Below are 18346 nucleotides of genomic sequence, written 5' to 3'. Positions count from 1 at the left end.
AAAGCTAAAACTCCAACGTTATAACCGGGGCTACAAAGGTTCGTAAATTGTATCATACAGAGCAAATGGCTTATTGATCAATGCACCAGTTTTAGATTAAAGACGCACACTAAAGGTCAGCCCTGGGCCCTCACTCTGCCACCGCCTCTACAGGGAAGAACATCTTTGCTGAATTAACCAATTAAGTGTGCCTCTGTGTGTGTGTGTGTGTGTGTGTGTGTGTGTGTGTGTGTGTGTGTGTGTGTGTGTGTGTGCTAGTGAGGCACACAAGGACAAAAATAGTGGGACAAAGAGGACCCGCATTGAATAAAGGTACCACCGTCATTTGACCCGCAGTACTATTTGAGTATTCATTCTGTGTTTGCTCTTTTCAAATTGAAAAATTATCAGGAAAATAAAAAGGGAAGTTCTCTTCCCCTTCTCGGAGTGTGTGGTTATCTTGCTGTTCCAGGGCATGGGAGCAACTCTCTGGGGTATTGGGGGGGTGGTGGTGGTGGGGTGGTGGGGAGGGGAAGAGAGGCCCAGTAGTGAGGCTGAAGGGGGTTGTCAGAATAAATTGCTTTTAGAACAATTTCCTCTTATGGGATGGAGATCAGAGAATTAGAAAGGGCCAACATGGAGGACTGGTCAGTGTTGCCATTAGACTTAGTGTCAGCCAGCCAGTGGAGCGGCCTCCACGTCAAACCAAACTGCAGGCTCCAGTGAAGCAAAGCCCCATCCGCCCACTGCGCCCCCTCAGAGCCCATCCTGCACCCCAAAATAATAACTTAATGAAAAGTAACTTGCTAGATTCAGGGAGAGTTGCTGAGTCATCAAATCTTTTTCCACATTTTAACATCCCCTAAAGAATTAACACAAATTACAAAAGTGAACACTAAAAACTAAAATACACAGCTTGTGTACCTGGGACTTAAAGGCCTGCAGCTCAGCTCCGAGTTCAGCTGCTTTTTCTTCACACTTAACCAGTTGAGCTTCTGTCTCCTGCCGGCTTACAAACTCCTCCTCGAACTGAAAAGAGAATCACGTATCCAAATTGTTCACACAAAGCAAACGTTGATATTGAATTACTTTAACTAGGAATAAACATTAGTATTATTTAATGCAATTGTTTGAGTCTATCTGTATAATTATTTTAGCATAATTAAAATTCATTTTCATCTTGATTACCCTGATTTGCTGATTGAATTTCCACCTTTTGTCAAACACCCATTCAATGATAAAGTGAAGCTCGAGACACACACACCAATCAGTGAGCCCGTGTTTCTAATCAGGATCTACAACCTGCTGCTACCCAGACAGCAGCTAATCAATTTGACCTCACACATTTCAGAAGCGGGTGTGCGATTCGCCGACTGAGAGGAAAAACTGTACGGCTTTTTCTCTAATTTGCTGGAGTATAATAAGTTCTTCTCCTATGTTTTTAGATCTGTGCTATGAACATAACAAAAACATGGAACTACATATAAAAGCTCAAGATGTGGGGAATATTATAAAGTAGGAAAGAAGACTGTAATTTATCTACAATGATATGGGAAGAACCGGTAATTCTATCATTGTCTCTGGGATACGTGCAGGTTGTTATCAACAGTGAATACTCTTTACTTTGCTTTTCAAAATAATACTTGGTGGTAATATGGAAAAATGGGCATTTTTAAGGTTATAGATCTGATTTTGTTATAGCAATATGCCATTCTCACGAAAATATTTTTTTCTTTTTTTGGTTAATAGTCAGAGACAATTTCAAAACCAATTTCTTTACGGATAAAGACTATTTCAATTATTCAAGTCTCAATGGTTTGAAAGTGTCATTTTAGCTCTTCAATGTAAATGTTTTCTAATCTAAACAGATGTTACTTCATAGGACAAAGTCAAGTGAATACCAGTATGCCTTAATGGGCTTTGTTTAGGCCAGGTGGTTGTGTAGTGGGAGGAAAAAGTGTTTTTTCTGTTGTCAATACTTGCCTTCTGTGCCAATTCTGAAGCTCTTTGTTCAAACTCATCAATTCGAGCTTTATCCACACACACCTCTGCAAACAAACAATAGAGTGGAGAAAGAAAATAGAGTGAAAATGACCTTTGATTGATTGAAATATTGAAATATCTGTAATGCAAAAAAGTGTGTGACTTGCCTAAGAGGTGGCCGAAGTCCACATCGAGGCGCTTGCGGTAACTGAAGTCTGGGTCAGTGCCACTGCGGTGGAGCACGATCTGAGACACACACTCCTCAATGATCTTAAAGTACTGAGGCCTGAGAGTCAGGAGAAGCCGGAGAAGAAATGTTAGTTTCAAAAACACACTTTTAATCTGGTGTCTGTGTCTGCATTTGGGCAGATTCAGGTGTGAGAGCAGCTTCACTGTCTTCAGGGAAAACAGGGTTACTGAAAAGATAAAAGGGAAATGTGGCATGTCCCAACAACTTGTGCAACCAGACATTATCACTGCAAAAGGAAAACTCTGAACACATCATGAACCTACAACTTGGGGCTACTTATCATTAATTATGTGTTAATTGGTTTAATAAAATACAAAAATCTAATTAGAAGACTATGGGGGGAGACTCCAATAATGTGGACAGAAAATGAAGAGACCTAAACAGAGGACAGAATATCGACAGGAACTAAATTTACACTGATATAAATTCCATATATTCCATAAGGAAATATGCCAACAGGAAAAAAAACTGTGATTAATTATCTATGTACATTTTGAACCAGATGGTATCTTAATTAATGATAAAAAAATTAAAAGTTTTATCTTGATTATTGAGACTATACTTCAGTCGATATGAGGCATATGCTAATGTTCGTTTCTTCAGAGCTAATAAAACGCCTACTTACAGCACCTATATAAGCGCTGTTTCTATGACGCTGAACAATGGAGAATACACAACCACCTATTAGCAAATGCACAGTAATTGCAGTTGAACTGTTTCAAGTGGCTCTGTTGAATTCACTGATCACACAATAACGAGGATATGCCACAGTGAGGAAAAGGGAGATGTTGTGATGCAGCAACAGACAACAGCTGAGAGCCACAGTGCTGTTGCAAGTTAAAGGAAGAAGTGTCTGATCTGCTCATTATCTTGCAACATTGCCGCTGAGAGTCCAAATCCCTACTCTGAGACTTATCAGCAGTGATTAATCAGGGACGCTGCCTTCCACCTCTCCCTAAAACAATGCTGAGACTGCCATGTAGATCTGCACCATGGAGTCACTGTGTGAATGACAAAAATATAGGGATGAAAATAGAATAAGACGTACTGTCGATCACTTGACTGACAAGCTACCGCTTTTTATTTACACTGCAACTTTGGACCCCTTATCTATATACTTTTGAGAATAAATAACCAATGCTCACTGCACCAGTCCTTTGCAAGAGATGCAGAATATTAAAAGGTTCACGTTCAGATACAAGCCAGTGGTGAAAATTAATATCAGGAGTATTGAAGTGCCGATGGAGAACTTGAACGCAAACTCAAAACCGTCTATAGAGCTGCACCATATGTTATGATCATCGCATAGAGGGGTTACGAACACATTATCCGTGTCAGATTTTATAATGTGCATAAGGGTGCGTTCTTGTCATGCAACTTTGGGAGGATGCTTTCCTTTTCATGTCTTCTGTGCTGCTGTGTGCTTTTCCCAAACTATTCAACCTATTTTCAGTCCACAAAACAAGTGCTAAGTGCACTTTGACAAATATCAAGCCTGCAGTGATGATTTATTTGGAGAGCAGCAGCTTCCATGGTGGTGTCCTGCCATCAACATCATGCTCCATGCACCCGCATACTATTATTTGCATATGGTTGACTCAGGAACATGAGAGATGTTACCAAGGTTATTCCTTAAAGTTTTCAGCTCTTATACTTTCTATTTTTACCTCGTTGAGCATTCTGCTTCTTGCTCTCCGTGTCATCTTAAGATGAGGGCCCACTCCTCGGGAGAGTAGCTACATTACAATTTGTCTGACTGTGGACTAATGAATGTCTAAACTCTGAGATGACTCTGTGAGCCTTTCCAGCTTTATGCAAATCTAAAATAGTTGATCCTAAATCTAGTTAGATCCTGCGAGGCACCATTCACTCAATTCTCAAATTTCCAAATAGTTCGAAGATGCTTGAACACACACCTTCAATTTGGTTTCATCGATCAAACTGTAAAGTAAAAACTCCCAACACCGATTGACTTTAATTGATGTCATTAGCAGAAGGGATTTGCATAGTTCTTCTTAAACTGTGAAAATTTTAGTGATGTAATAAATGTTGGCAAGTACAACACAATTATTTGTGTTATTTGCAAAAATCTATTGTTTTGTTACCTTTAGCAAGAGGTTATGTTTTCTTTGCCATTTGTTTGTTAGTTAACAGCTTTACAAACAAACTACAGGGAGGATCACCACAAAACTAAATGGTAGGATAATATATTGGTCAGAAATGAACCCATAAAATATTGGTGCAAATCCAGATCAAGGGGTGGATCCAGGAGGCTTTTTTTTTTTGTTTTCACCATAATTTTGATGAAACTGTGGAATTTGGTGGGGCTTGATTGAATTTGAGGGGACTCTTTGGTCTTGGCAGAAGTGTGCATGTGTCAAGTCTGAATGCTATTCTAGTAAATTTGTCAAAGTCCAACCATATTGCTTCATAAATTCAGGTAACTCCAATGACTTACTTTTTCTTGTAAATGTAAGTATGAAAGGTCAAAAGTGTAAAACATACCACCAGCAAGAAATCCTGTCACAGTCGCTCAGCTACTGCCACTGTTGGCAGTCATAAAAATGCCAATATTAACATTGCATAAAGTTTCATTATTGGCAGACAGAAACACTTCAGGTGTTGTTTTTTGGCAGAAGAGAAACTGCAGGTGATGCATTTCATATGCTGCAGATTAGAGCTCTGTCTTTTGATCAAGTCATAGTTGAACTCACACCCAGCTGCGAGTGAATCAACATAAAATAAATCTTTGAAAAAGTACCATTAAAAGGAGATGAGAAATACTTTGGAGCATTGGCTGTAATAGATGGCTCAGAGATAAAAGAGACAGCATTCTCTTTGTGAGCCCGTGTCATTGGGAGGGTTTAAGGCAGAGGGAGTGAGACCTCCACAAAACATAAGCTCTTAGGTTCGGTTAGGTGTGGATTTGGTTATATTGCTAAATTAAAACACTGTATGTTGGTCATCATTGTGATAACACAGATATACTGTAGGTGGAGGATAAATGAGGGACAGACACAACGACTGAAATAAAAGAGAAAGAACTTTGTGAGAAGAAGAACGGAAATATGAGAAGAAAATGACTCTTTGCTTCGTTTAACTTTAGATAATTTAGGTTCTGTGTGTTTGTGTGTGCTGGAGATTTTTACCTGACCAAGTAGTCATTGCGTATAAGCATTAGGTGCTGTAGAATAGAGAGGAAATAAGGCTCTGCACTGCTGTCCTTCACTGTGCTCTGCACAATGCTGAATACATCCCCCGCATCAGTGCAGAGAGTCAAGGGCTCGTACGTAAATGGAAATAGAATTTTCACATCAAAATGTAGAAGCTACTGAAATGAAAAAATATATATTCTATTCTAATTTCACACTTTTGGTTATCTAGCATCTAGTGAACAACAACTGACCTTAGCTGGATGCTTTTCAAATGTATATTAGCCAAAATTACAAGGTACAGACACTGAATCAAACTTTGGAGTTTCACGCTTCACGCTGCTGTCAAAATAACAAGGATATTCAAGCTCGCTCTTGATGTCCTCCAGCCTGTGAGAAAACTCGATCATGTCTTCTTCTTTGTGCTCCACAAATACTTTAAGCTGGATGTCAAGGGCGTCATTCCTGATGGCTGTCAGTTGCTACAAATGAAGTGAGGAGGAAAAAAATAAAAAGTAAAACAATGAGAGACAATGAGATAAAAGAATAAAAGAAAATAAATCAGACAGAAAGGCTCACGCTGATAAATTAAACAAAAAGGGAAGCATCAAGCCTGAGTCAAGACAAGGAGCTTGTTCTAAATGCTGTGACACATCATGATATGAAAGTGAGGAGACTGGCTCCATATTTTAATTAGTTTATTTTTCTTTCTGAATCACCGGCATAGAGCATGAATCCTGACAGAGTAGCTTTGTCCCAAATCAAACACGGCCGATGTGCATTTGCTGAAAATGACAATTGTAAAATGCGACTGTTATTGTCACCTGCCAAAATATCTGCCGCCTGCTTCGCTCTCTTGACTTTAAGAAATAACATCTTAATAACTGTCCCCTGTGTCGTGCAACATGAAATGTGCTGCTATCCCAGCTGAATTCATTTTCTCCTGCTTAGACCGCAATTTTCACAAGTTTTAAAATAAGTCAACAGTCCCTCACCCTCAGCTAGGTAGTCAAGATGGCAGCCGTTGAAGGTGAGAAGTGGCCCTTTTAAATGCAAATGTTTGACCGTTTTGAGGACACAATCTAGGTGCTTTTCCTCCACTGCGCATTTTGCCATACTTGTCAGTGTGACCGCCCTTGTGCTCTCAAATGTTGCCAGTGTATAAAAGTACATGAACTGAGACACAGCAATACAGTAGTTTACAAGAGATGAGCATGTAAGGTAGATGGTATGAAATGCAGTAGAAATATTATTAGCCCAGCCACTCAAACCTTTATTGGTTCCTGGGCGCTGGCACTGACAGACGACATGGACAACAACTCTCCACTGTGTTTCATAAATTATTTGCTGGAGCAAATCTACAGTATTTCACTGAAGTGGACAACTCATTTAAATATTAATACATGGTGAGTGTGAGTTTATATCGTGTGTGTGTGTGTGTGTGTTTTGTTGAGCTTACCGGCAATATCTCTTTTAGGCCACAGCGCATAAATTCATTTCTGATGTGCAGCCTGAAGTCCAGCTCATCAGGAGATGTCACTAGTGCATTGATGAGCTGCATGCATGCCACCTGCAAAATGAAGGGTAAACAGAACAAAGAGAGAGAAAGAAGGAGCGAGAGAAGAGAGTGAGAGAGAGAACCAGAGAAAGAGTAGACAGACTTCTTCCAGAAGTTGATGAAAAGCAGGCCTGCATGCATTCGAAATGAGTTATGTCCCTTGGAAGCAGAGGACCATAACTAATGCATGTCTATTTTCTCCAGTCACCAACTGGGGGGCTGATTTTAATATTAATGGAACAACTGCAGACCCATACACACAAAATTAACCAACAGTCAATTTAAGGGCAAACTCGCTCTTTTGGAAGCTGTTTTTCACTCCCGCCTGAATTTGGTTTACTGCGCGGGGACAGCTGCATCCTGTGACTCCTCAACTGCCCGCGCAAACACAGACAGAAAAATCTATTATTGATCAGTAAAGCAATCCATTCATGCGTGAAAACAGGGTATGGCAATGCTCAGGCTCAGGAAGGATATTCAGATGCTTTAAGGTTCATAATCAGTTTGAGGGCACGCTCTTATTTTTGCCGTGGCACTCAAGCTCAATAATTTTCCTGTCTTTGAAGTACCATTTGATACAGACAGGTAAAAAGTGACATGTGACTGGGTTGTGGTGATTGATAAAAAACCAATACCATTGATAATTTAAAAGACGGTGCCCATTGATGGACTGGTTTCCTACCTAGTACACACTGCATATTTTCTGCATATATGAATAAATATCAGACAGTTGAAGCCTGCTGCGGACAATAAATAACAAAAGACAAAGGGTTAGCAAGAAAAATCACAACAATGCTTTACATCATTTTTCATAGGTGCAGAATCACAATTTACTGCAGCGCTGTGCAACGACATTATGTCAAGTCGATAATTTGATTCAAGCCCATCAAAGACTTTATGAGTTTCTGAATGTAATTTTAACCACCTACATTAGCTTCATCAATGCAAGAGTCAATTAAAAATACATAAAGATATAAAAGACTTTAGAGGAAAATACAAGCATTTCAAATTTTGGTGGTCCCACAATTGTCTATTTACACTTACTTTCCCACAGCTAAACGTTGCCAGGGGAGACTGTGTGCAAATGTGCTCAGGGAGAAGAGAAAGCTTTCTGCCACGCATTACTGTGGCCGTGGTAGGGATATATAACAGTATCTGTGCTTTAATAATGCAAGGGATTTAAAAGGGATCTGTGGCGTGTATTCAGAAGTGCGAGGGGATATCAAAGCAAGTAAGGCCTTATAAACCTTCCAGTACACTGGGCTGTGTTTGTATAGTCACAAATAAATTGTCTGTGTGAAGCAAACTCAAGCTTCCGGTGGATGTCAAAATCCGGTTCTTCTTTCTAATTTTCTTTTGGTCCTTTTTGTCTTCCATGCAAAACTCTTCCTCTCCCTCACTTTGCTTCCTTATCTCTCTCTCCCATAAAGTTTTGACCAGTCAAAGGTAGTTATTGCAAATTGAAAGCAAAATGATATGAATAAAAAAAAGTTTAGCCCTGGTCAATGCATAAAAATACAAGACAACCAAAGGAGGAAAGTAGTTGTCCCTACTTGAGTGTTATGCCCACCTTTCATCATGCTTATGTGTGTTAGGTACTGAATGAATTGATACTCTCCTCTCGTCCCTCAGCTACCAAATAAAAATGCAGACAACAAGACACTTTAATCATGAATTGCATTATTCTGACAGAAACTGATGTTGTCTCAGTTTGAAACAGCCCACATGCAATATCTCAAGTGTATGTATCAGCAGGGAAATGAAAGATCATGTCCACAAAGTGAGGGATTATTTATGGAAGGGGAGTGCATAAGACGAGAGCTTTGCATGGAGAGGTAAATACCTGGGCACACACAACTTCTCTACCTATATAGATAACAGATATATGGGATTTTATCATTCTGGCTTTTTGAAGTTTTTCTGTGGTAATTGTGTTCTCATTCTAAAGTTATTTTTTCTTCTTCAAGCTGCAATTGTTTCTTTTTTGTTTGTAATATACCTTGATTTACAGCTGGGATACTCCTGTAACTTAAATGCTAAAAGTCTCAACAGTAAAGGTCAGTACAGATGCTAACCTCAAATCAAGGAAGTATTTTACCACACAATCTGTGATTGATAATGTTCATTGCTTCCAATAAAATGATATTAACAGGCTCTAGACTGCCACATTAAATCCCACGTGTTTGTTTTATCACCAATATGCACCTCAACTAAAAACTGTTTAAATCTCAAAACCTGTGGCTAAGGGAGTGTGATGTATTGAAATGGTCTTTCCACAGTCATTTCTTATCTAATTTCAAGGAAATCTGATTGCAACAACGTCAGTGGGCATACATATACTCTGTACTTACTTGTAATTGAACCGAGCGATCACGAAGCCCTTGCGCAATGGGACTGAACCTCTCGATGGCTCGCCATTCCCCTGCTGTGGTAATGGCTTCAAGGACCTTTTCCAATCTAAATGAGAACATTACATGCATGAGCGTTGGGGAGAAAAAATTATTATTATTAAAGATGTTAATCAGAATCTCTGTATTCAAGGCTGATTTAACCCAGGTGTATGGTCTTTTCTAGGAAATACCATCACTGACACTGTAAATCATGACTTATGACTTGAGGAGAATTATGATTCAAATTGAATTTAATTGATCGTAATTTTAACATCATTCAATAATGATTATAATTATTAATTTAAATTTAAAAGAAAAAAAATGTATGAAGCATATATAACTTGAAATATTGTTCCACATAATGGAAGATCTACTGTTTTCTTACACAAAAGAAGTGATTTTCAATGTGTTGGCATTGGAAATTTACACCACGTTACTTTTCTAAATGATTAAATGTTATAATTAGAATATCTAATTTGACATTGTTGTCAAATAAATCACTCAATTAATTTTCTTGCACTTGACCTGTACTTAACATACCAACAATACATGCAATACTTTCATGTACAATATACTGGCACCACGGTCGTAATACAGATACTCACAAAGGAAGTCATCTTTCTATAAGTCATTTAAACTCATAATGAGAAATGATAATTAGTGATACTGAGTTGGACCACTATTGTAAATCAAACCTAAACTAATTGATAATTTGAAAATATTGTCTTTCAACATTAGAGAAGCTGTAAGACCTAGAGGTTTTGACAGAAAGAATGAAGCCTGAGCATACGTGTTCTCTTCGCCCACAATGCAGATGGCTGACAGCAGCTTCACCACGTCAGTCATCATGGCAGACTGGGTGGGATCAATGGCTCTTGCCAGTAAAGCAAGACTTTTCTCCTCCCCCAGGATTCGATCCAAGCCATACTGCGATAAACACAAACACATAACATGTTTACACAAGTGTGCATTACTTCAGCTCATTAGTGACAAGAATGAAATGCCATGTAACACAAAGTTTTACTTATTAAAGTTGAAGTTCAATATATTTATTTGCAATTATTAAATGCTAGACTCAAGGTAAACTATGATTTCAGTTCATCTGTAATACAGCACGTGCAATAAATTGAAGCGATCTGGCTCAAGACAATTACTTGTACAAATGGTCTCGGATTTAATTACAAGATCATTATTAAATAGATTTACAATAACTGCATTTTGAGTTTTGCCATGTGGGGTATATTAAAGCCATCACAAAGAAAAAAAGGGAGTGACTTGAACAATGTTATATTTGTGGTGGATAATTCGGTGCTAGCATGTGGTAGCAGCTGCACAATGAAGACCAGGCTCAGCAACATTCAGAGCTTAAATTAATGTTTTGATTTGTACAGAGAAAATCTATACAGAAATTGTCTGTTTTGTTAAAAATAATAAAATGTTGAATATAAATAATACTCTGAAATTAATTCACTATTTGTAAAGCTTTGAAAGGAGGTTTTATTATATAAAAGAAGGCATCAATAAGTGTTTTTTCTCACTTTTGTTGTTTGATTTGAAAAATGTTTTTCTTTTCTTTCTAATGCTTTTGTCGATGTGGTAGTAACACCAAGCATCACGTAGCACTTGATTTAGATTTTCTGTTTGCCTGGTCGATGCAGGCTTTACACAATTGACAGTAAGCTAACAAAATATTTTTTATTGTTTCTTTGTGTCTGCATATTTATATGCAAATAGCTGAACTGTGTCATTACTTTATAAACAGTTTCGCAATTTTGTTCATTTTTCTGACAAATTTCCTAAAAAACTTGTTGTTGAATTTCCAGAAACAAAATAAAGATGAACTGTGTCAGATTTCTGTCAATGCTTCAAAGAATGAACACTGCTGGAGCAGGTTTCTGTATCGTGTAGGGCTCATGTAGATACCACATCTTTTTTTTTTTACAATTTCTTAAGCAGTTGTCTCTATACTTTAACAGCCTTGCTTACATATATGATACAGTACAAGGTAAATATTGACCAGAATAGTACAGTTTCCTTGCTGACTATAGTGACACCTCATGATAAAACTGCATTAATATTGCAGCTTTTTGACCACACTACAAAAATGTGTCAGACCCCCAAAAAAACATGGAAAAGCAGAAAAGCATGTGGCATGTTCCAATACGGATGAAGCTTGGATGAAGGAGGTAGGATAGGGAGTCAAAAGAGAACATTTCAGCCAAGTTATTCAAAATGGTGAAAAAATGTATATGTTATATATATATATATATATATATATAACACAAATGAGTCTGGCTTTTGGCAATTTTTCAGCATCATTTACTGAATCCATAGATACCAGGCTTTGTCTTCCTTCACAGGTCCAAAGTTATGTTGGATAATTTCTCCCTGCATGGTAAAACTATTGCTATCATTCTTTCACAATGGGAAGCACATGCATATGGGGAAGCTGTTCACCAAGTTTCAGTCTTGTAGCCATTCTAATTTTTGAGATATCGATCATGTTTCATTATGTTTCACTCATTCCCCATTGAAAACCATTCAAAAGAAGGTAATTTAAAAATGAATATAGAATCAACAATTACAGATATCTGCACCTAAAGTAATAGCACATATCGCCTGCATCAGCAGCCATCACAATAACAAAGAGCGGAGAGAACTACAGTTCAATCAAACAGCGCAGAGCTATACATTATAAGCTTTTATAAGTACTTATTCAGCTTAGAAAGCAATTACATGAAATCTTTATTGAGGAAATAGGTTTTCTTAATAACAGTTAAGTTGTTCAAAGGGCAGCTTCCCACTGTGGCAACTTTTAGTACTCCATTATTATGCCGTTGTAAGTGTGAGACTTGACGCAGGAAGGCAGAAGAAGAAGAAGAAAAGACTGCACTGACAGCTGGCAGCGAACACCTGTCTCCTTGGCATTGTGGGTACATCCCATCCCAAGGTGCGTCTCTAGCCAGGGAAAGGTCTGGGCTAACAGAGAGGCCTACGGGTAAATGCTGGTGTCTGGTGCCTATTGAGACACAGGATTACATGAGACCTTACAGCACGCTCTGTGCCAGAGCGGCTGTATATCTGTCTCCCCTGGTATTTTAGCTCCATCTGGCGAGATATTTTTTTTTTTTCCTTGGTAGCTACTTTAGACTAACAGCACAAAAGCAAGAAAAAAGCAAAGACACTGTAAATCACAGCTCCTTCAGCAGAACTCATTTTTATGTATAAGCGCTTCATCCTGGGCGATCATTCAATTTTACTGTCTTTAGACTTTAAGTGGGATAATTTTATCACAATATGATCATATTATTTTATAGTTTGACTTAATTATGTTGCTAAAGAAAAACAATTCCAAAAACAAACTCATTAAATTATGTAAAAAAGAAAAAAGAGTTATGACATGTTCCTAAAGTCAAAAATGTCTCTGTGATTAATAGTGACTGCACGGTGACTGCACTGCATTAAAACTACTCCACTTCCATGTGTCAGTACAATGGAGGACGGCTCGCTCAATTTTACTGTGACACATCGTTGATGATCTTGTTGATAACTTAGCAGCCTCTGTGCATACGACACATGACATTGTGTCCCTCTGAAAATGCAGGAAGTGAATCAGAGAGTCGCTCTGTGTAACAACTCACAAGTGTGTGCTTTAAAGGAGCGCTGCGGAGGAAGTTGTGTTTCTCTTCTGCAATCACATCTCTTTCCCTCATTTGCACTTGACATTCAAACACACTCTCTCTTATAGTTCCTAAACCATCAGAAAGCTCTCACTCCTCAACAGACAGGCCGACAATCTTAGATCAAGAGTGTCAAGAATCAGGACTTGAGTAAAACTTGAGGTAAGTGGCTCCAGATTGTTGTGATGCTACTCTTCTCCAATTTTGATGAATCCCTTGTAATTGAAATCCAAGAGGCCACATTATTTGGTAAATAAATGAAGACACGAAATAATAATGAATAGGATGAAGGTTACCTGAAGGAATCAGTCTCAAAATACAGGGAGTTATAGTTTTTTCCCTGAAGCATATTAGGAAATACAAAACTATAAAAATATGAAATGTTTTAATGAATTTGGGGATTCCGTGTTGTAGTAGTAAACCTGCCATGCCACCATCTCCCGATTTATCAAATAAAAAAAAGCTCCTGATTAAAGTTAATGTCCCAGGGCATTAATCAGAACAATTATATAATTCAATATGTTGATTTATTTATTAAAAAAAAGACAGAAAAAAACTTGTTTGGACATTCCTAGGTTAGATATCTCGATAACAATTGCTTTTACACAAAGTTAGATTGAAAATGGGAACTTAATGTACAACCTAAATAAATGCTCATGAGTATTTACCTTATTGTTCATGAAGGCCTTGAGACACTGGATAACTTTGTGTTGATTCCTTTTGTCAAGCTTCTCTTGCCTACAGAGACGAGAGAGTTATTCAGGGGAAAGTGGCCTGATGAACAACATGACAAAAATGAGTCTACACAGTGTTTCCCACAGGATTAGACGTGGCGATGGCTGACAAGGGAGACAAGGGGATGTCTGGCCAAGCGGTTGATTTCTGTGAAAGCACAGGCAGTAGGCTCTGATGTGCAGCTGAATGACAGGTACAGGGACAGGGCAGGTGTTCTGCAGTGTTCTACCAGGACAGTAAAAATGCTATTGATTGTTTTGACAATCAACAGGCCCACACCACAGTGGGATGTCTCCCATTGCTACGGAGGGCCAGTGTGACTATGACGAACAGGTCAATGTGGGGGGGAGAGAAAGAGAGAGGGAGAGACCGAGTAACAGGGAGAGAGAGAGCTACAGAGAGAGAGCGCGACAGAGAGAGAGCTAAACGGAGCTAAACACTACATCTGAGATCTTTGATAACGTTATGAGAAGCATTATACATTTCCTGATCATTATGATGGGGGAAGAAAGGTTGACCATGGGGGGCCACCACAGTCTATGGAATTAATGGGAAACACTGCAAAATTTTTCTATGCACATTCAGGATTGTGAAAGAAAGTCTAAGAACCTGTAAGAAATAAAATACAAGACTGTGCTCATGATAGAGAACAATTTAAAATAATTGGTTCATTCATAAACCTTTCATTAACTCCACCACCAGCCAATATAAATCACATTCTTATTATTCTGACATGTCTAAAATTGGTGTTGAATGACTTTGATAAAAATGAAAGAAAGCTAAATTATCTAAACCATGCAATTTACATTATTAGCTACTGTTCATGCTTTGAATATACAAATGACCAGTTACAGGTACCCATGAATTAGTGCATTAACTTACTCCTTCTTGAAAAGCAACCTCTCCAAAATGTCCAGCAGCAGTCCAAGACCCTCATGCCCGAAACTCTGCACCCAACTGAAATAACAAAAATCAAATCAATATCACATGTGAGCAAGACTGACAACTGACAACATGTTTATACTCATTAATCCCTGTGGAAACCTTTAGGACAGAAAAACACATGTAGAATTTAATACTCTGTCCTGAGGAGCAGCAAACACAGTGTTGCAAGTGTCCCTGCGATCTGACAAAATATTTGGGCTTTTATATAAGTAAAACTCTGTAATTCAATTCTTACAAACAGATATCTTAAAAAATATAGTATACTAGTATAGTGTGTGCAGCATAATATGCATATAGTACCTTCTAAAGCAAAGATACAATAATGCAATACTAAGCCTTTATACAGAGGCTACATTGCCTGAGAGAATAAAGAAAAATGGCAAAAAAAAATACTTTCGAGCCAGAAACCAGAATTTATACTTGTATGCAGGTGACATTTATGATTTGCAGCCTTTCAAAGGAGGTTAAGCAAGTTCACACGGCTCAATCAAATCATTTTCGTGCCACTCTTTATGTTAAAGTTGTTTTTAGGCACGTCTTACGGAGAAGGTGCCCTTGATGGATCTCAAATTGTGTGATTAAAGTAGTAGTATCGAAAGCTTGGGGCTAACACACATAATAGATTTTGTTTCCTATGCAATTGTTTTATTGGAGATAAAGAAGAACCAACTGTGTTTTTATCACAGTGATCTTAAAAAGGTGTTTATTTAGTTAGTTAAAGGCAGCTTTGCTATTTTATCTGATGTTCAGCTTCCAGAAGATAAAATAGTGACCTTAAAAGGATGCACACATTGGAATACATAGTTTATTGTTCATCGCAAAAAATAACTTGTTAACTTGTTTCTTCAAAGTTTTCAGCCCTTCTCCAGAGAATTCCTGAAACTTTTATTTGAAAACTTTAGGCAGGGTAAGTTTTGGGAGCTTCTAACAACCTCTTGGGTCATTAAGTTCACCCTGGATCCACACATGGCACAAGTTATTTATTTTTTTAAATGTAGAAAATATGGCATTTATATACATAAACCAAAGACGTTTAGATTCATAAAGCTTATAGTGAAAGTTCAGTCAGGAAGTCTTCTTGTGCATGCCTAAGTCACATGCTACCATCTGTAGACTCCATTCTTTCTTGCCATCCAATCACTACCTGACACACTCTCATTGAGCCAATCACCTGTAAGCTGTCAGTGTTATATATTCTCTCAGTTCCGTACCGGGTGTCACTGAGTGACCCATCTCCATCCCTGCACAACCTCCACTCTGGATCATCTCCCTTCATGTTATCTTATCTGGGATTTGTTCTTATGTAAGAACAGAATCTACGCACACTGAAGATCACTCTTACGCACTCTTGGCAACTGAAATGCTTTTGTAAAATAATCAGTTATTGTGTTATTTACTTCTAATTCTACAGTTGCATGATACGATTAAAATTACTAAAATATTAGATCATTTTGATCTTTAAAAAAAAAACATGTTTCAGTGCATATTACATTTTTTTGATCACATGAACATGTTGAAGAGGAGAATATTCAGACACAAAAACTGTCACCCATCTTTAAGTTTTACATGCTGGTGTTTACATATTAAATGTGTCAGATGTTCCATAGTTTTACTGCTGCAGCTATTTAGCTATTTAGAAGTTTAGCGTATTAATTCTAAAACTAAGTTTATTTCTGAGAGGAGAGGAGAGATGGCTCAGGAGATGCAACCGAACCACACGGTGCGCACTGCACCAAGGTCTGTGGACGCAGTGTTCCCCGTGTGCGCACCCAGAGGGAACTTAACCCGAATATTATTCAGAACATTTGTCTGAACCTGGCCTTGCATGTCCGGTCCCGATGGGTCCCGTCAGGCTCAGGTCGAGTATCCACAGATGCTCAGCGGAGGGTTCACCTGCAGTGCTGTGTTTCCAATGATGTGCAGCTCCAGCTCAGATGTGCTCTGTGCACCTTTCTTTTCCCCTCCCCCTGCTCTCTTTTGTTTTTGACAATATTCATTTTGACTTCAAATCTGAGATCCAACTAGTTTTTACTTCAATTATGTACTTTCAACTTACGAACAAATGGCATTCATCCATTTAAGAACAAATGCGAACAATTCTGCAGTCATGAATCTGACGTAGACTTTTCTTAAAAAAGATTCTTCAGAACAAATTTTGGAAAATTCTTAAGGAGATATTGGTGAATGAGTCCCAATGAATTTAATTTCATTCAAATTTACTCATTCTCATTTGCATTCAAGTGGAAACCTTTACGTATCCAGAAAACTGTGAAAGACAGATGAGTGAGATCGTCACTGACTGCACCTCCCTGAACATTAGCATTCAGCATCTGCACTGCTCTAATCAACAAGCTGCATGCCTCCCATCATCAAATCTAAAGAACTTCTCTCAAGGTGACAACATAAAATGGGAAGCTGTTATCTGAAATTAATTTCTTGAAAGGAGCATGGAGTTGGGGAAAGATGTGTGTCCGTGATCCTGTTTGTCTGTTGTGACACTGTTTGTCACTATTCTTTAACTGACACAATACCCAATTTGTATTTAAGATTGTTTCATTCAACTTACATCCACACCTTGATTGTACACAGGTGACATATGATTTAACCTTAAAAGGTTAGTGGATCAAATTGTTTGATTTTGACATAAGAGAGACCAATAGATTGCTGCAGCATGACAGTACCCTGACTGACAACGCAAGTCTAACGTTGAAGCTATTAAGTCTGTAACAACCATAATAACCATAGCTAGCGACTTGTGTACCGTTTCAAATCATTGACACAAGGAGTTCGAGTACATTTGTATCAGGTGTACAATAGTAGAGCACTACTGTCATAAAACTATTTCATGTACACAAGAGTTGGGCAATCATCTGTATTTTCAGTCAAATCGTCACAAAACATTAGCAAATTGTAACAGCTCAGTAATTACATCCCATATGATTTCAGTTTGATGGATATGCTTCATCTTTGCTGAGAATTATTGCAAGAGTCGAGAACGTCTTGTGCATAAGTTTCGATACCAACAATACTGTGAATCAGAGATCAGGTTTTGTGCCCAAACTAAGCTAGCAGCTACAGTTGATGCTACAGTATCAGATCCAGCTGCCCCCCCCTGGACCCCAGTTGGCTACAATCATTATCTTGGATGATATTGTATCTATAGAACTATATGATTCACACATGAACGTGCACAGCGAAAGCAGTATTTTCCGAGTTTATGTTTAATCCGACCTGCCAAGGACGGTAAACTGTATGGATGTTTTGTGGGACACCCACAAAGACAGCAACAGAGGTTATGTTGTGTTTAAAAAAGTCATATCATTATTAATCAAATATAGTATATATAGTGTGTCTAAATAGTAGCCTATACTGTATACAATGTGTGTACAGGGTATGCATCCACCCTCTGATGCTTTTCATTCTTTATTCTTTCACTTACAAAATGAAGACTAAATGCAGAGAAATAGCGTAGACCTCCACATCAAGGTGTATGCATGAGTGTGTGAAAGACAGGGTCAAGAAACTGAGGGAGACTGAAAATAAAAAAAACTGTCACGGCCATTCTGATGAGGACAGGCAAGGCTGCTGCCAAGGTATTGAAGGAATGAGGCTCTCCTGTTTGAGAAAAGAAATCAGTTTAGACTACACTTCATGCTGGCCCATGGCCAAGACCA

General features: G+C 38.2%; 1 protein-coding gene across 6 annotated transcripts in view; it reads right to left on the bottom strand.

The window, feature by feature from the left end:
* The window catches only part of LOC118109663 (protein diaphanous homolog 3), a 153198-nt gene that overhangs the window by 115759 nt on the left and 19093 nt on the right, over nt 1-18346 (bottom strand). For all 6 annotated transcript variants that reach the window (XM_035156956.2, XM_035156984.2, XM_035156965.2 and 3 more), the window contains 10 exons: nt 14610-14684; nt 13661-13730; nt 10103-10239; nt 9274-9379; nt 6824-6934; nt 5728-5846; nt 5362-5478; nt 2130-2248; nt 1963-2027; nt 904-1008 (listed from right to left, as the gene is read on the bottom strand). In XM_035156956.2, the coding sequence (XP_035012847.1) occupies nt 904-1008; nt 1963-2027; nt 2130-2248; nt 5362-5478; nt 5728-5846; nt 6824-6934; nt 9274-9379; nt 10103-10239; nt 13661-13730; nt 14610-14684 (1024 nt within the window). The remainder of the gene's footprint in view (nt 1-903; nt 1009-1962; nt 2028-2129; nt 2249-5361; nt 5479-5727; nt 5847-6823; nt 6935-9273; nt 9380-10102; nt 10240-13660; nt 13731-14609; nt 14685-18346) is intronic.

This window comes from Hippoglossus stenolepis, chromosome 1 (genome assembly GCF_022539355.2).
Source record: "Hippoglossus stenolepis isolate QCI-W04-F060 chromosome 1, HSTE1.2, whole genome shotgun sequence".
Taxonomy (NCBI): domain Eukaryota; kingdom Metazoa; phylum Chordata; class Actinopteri; order Pleuronectiformes; family Pleuronectidae; genus Hippoglossus; species Hippoglossus stenolepis.
The sequence above is the reverse complement of the archived record's forward strand: the minus strand, read 5'-3'. Positions and strand labels throughout refer to the sequence as shown.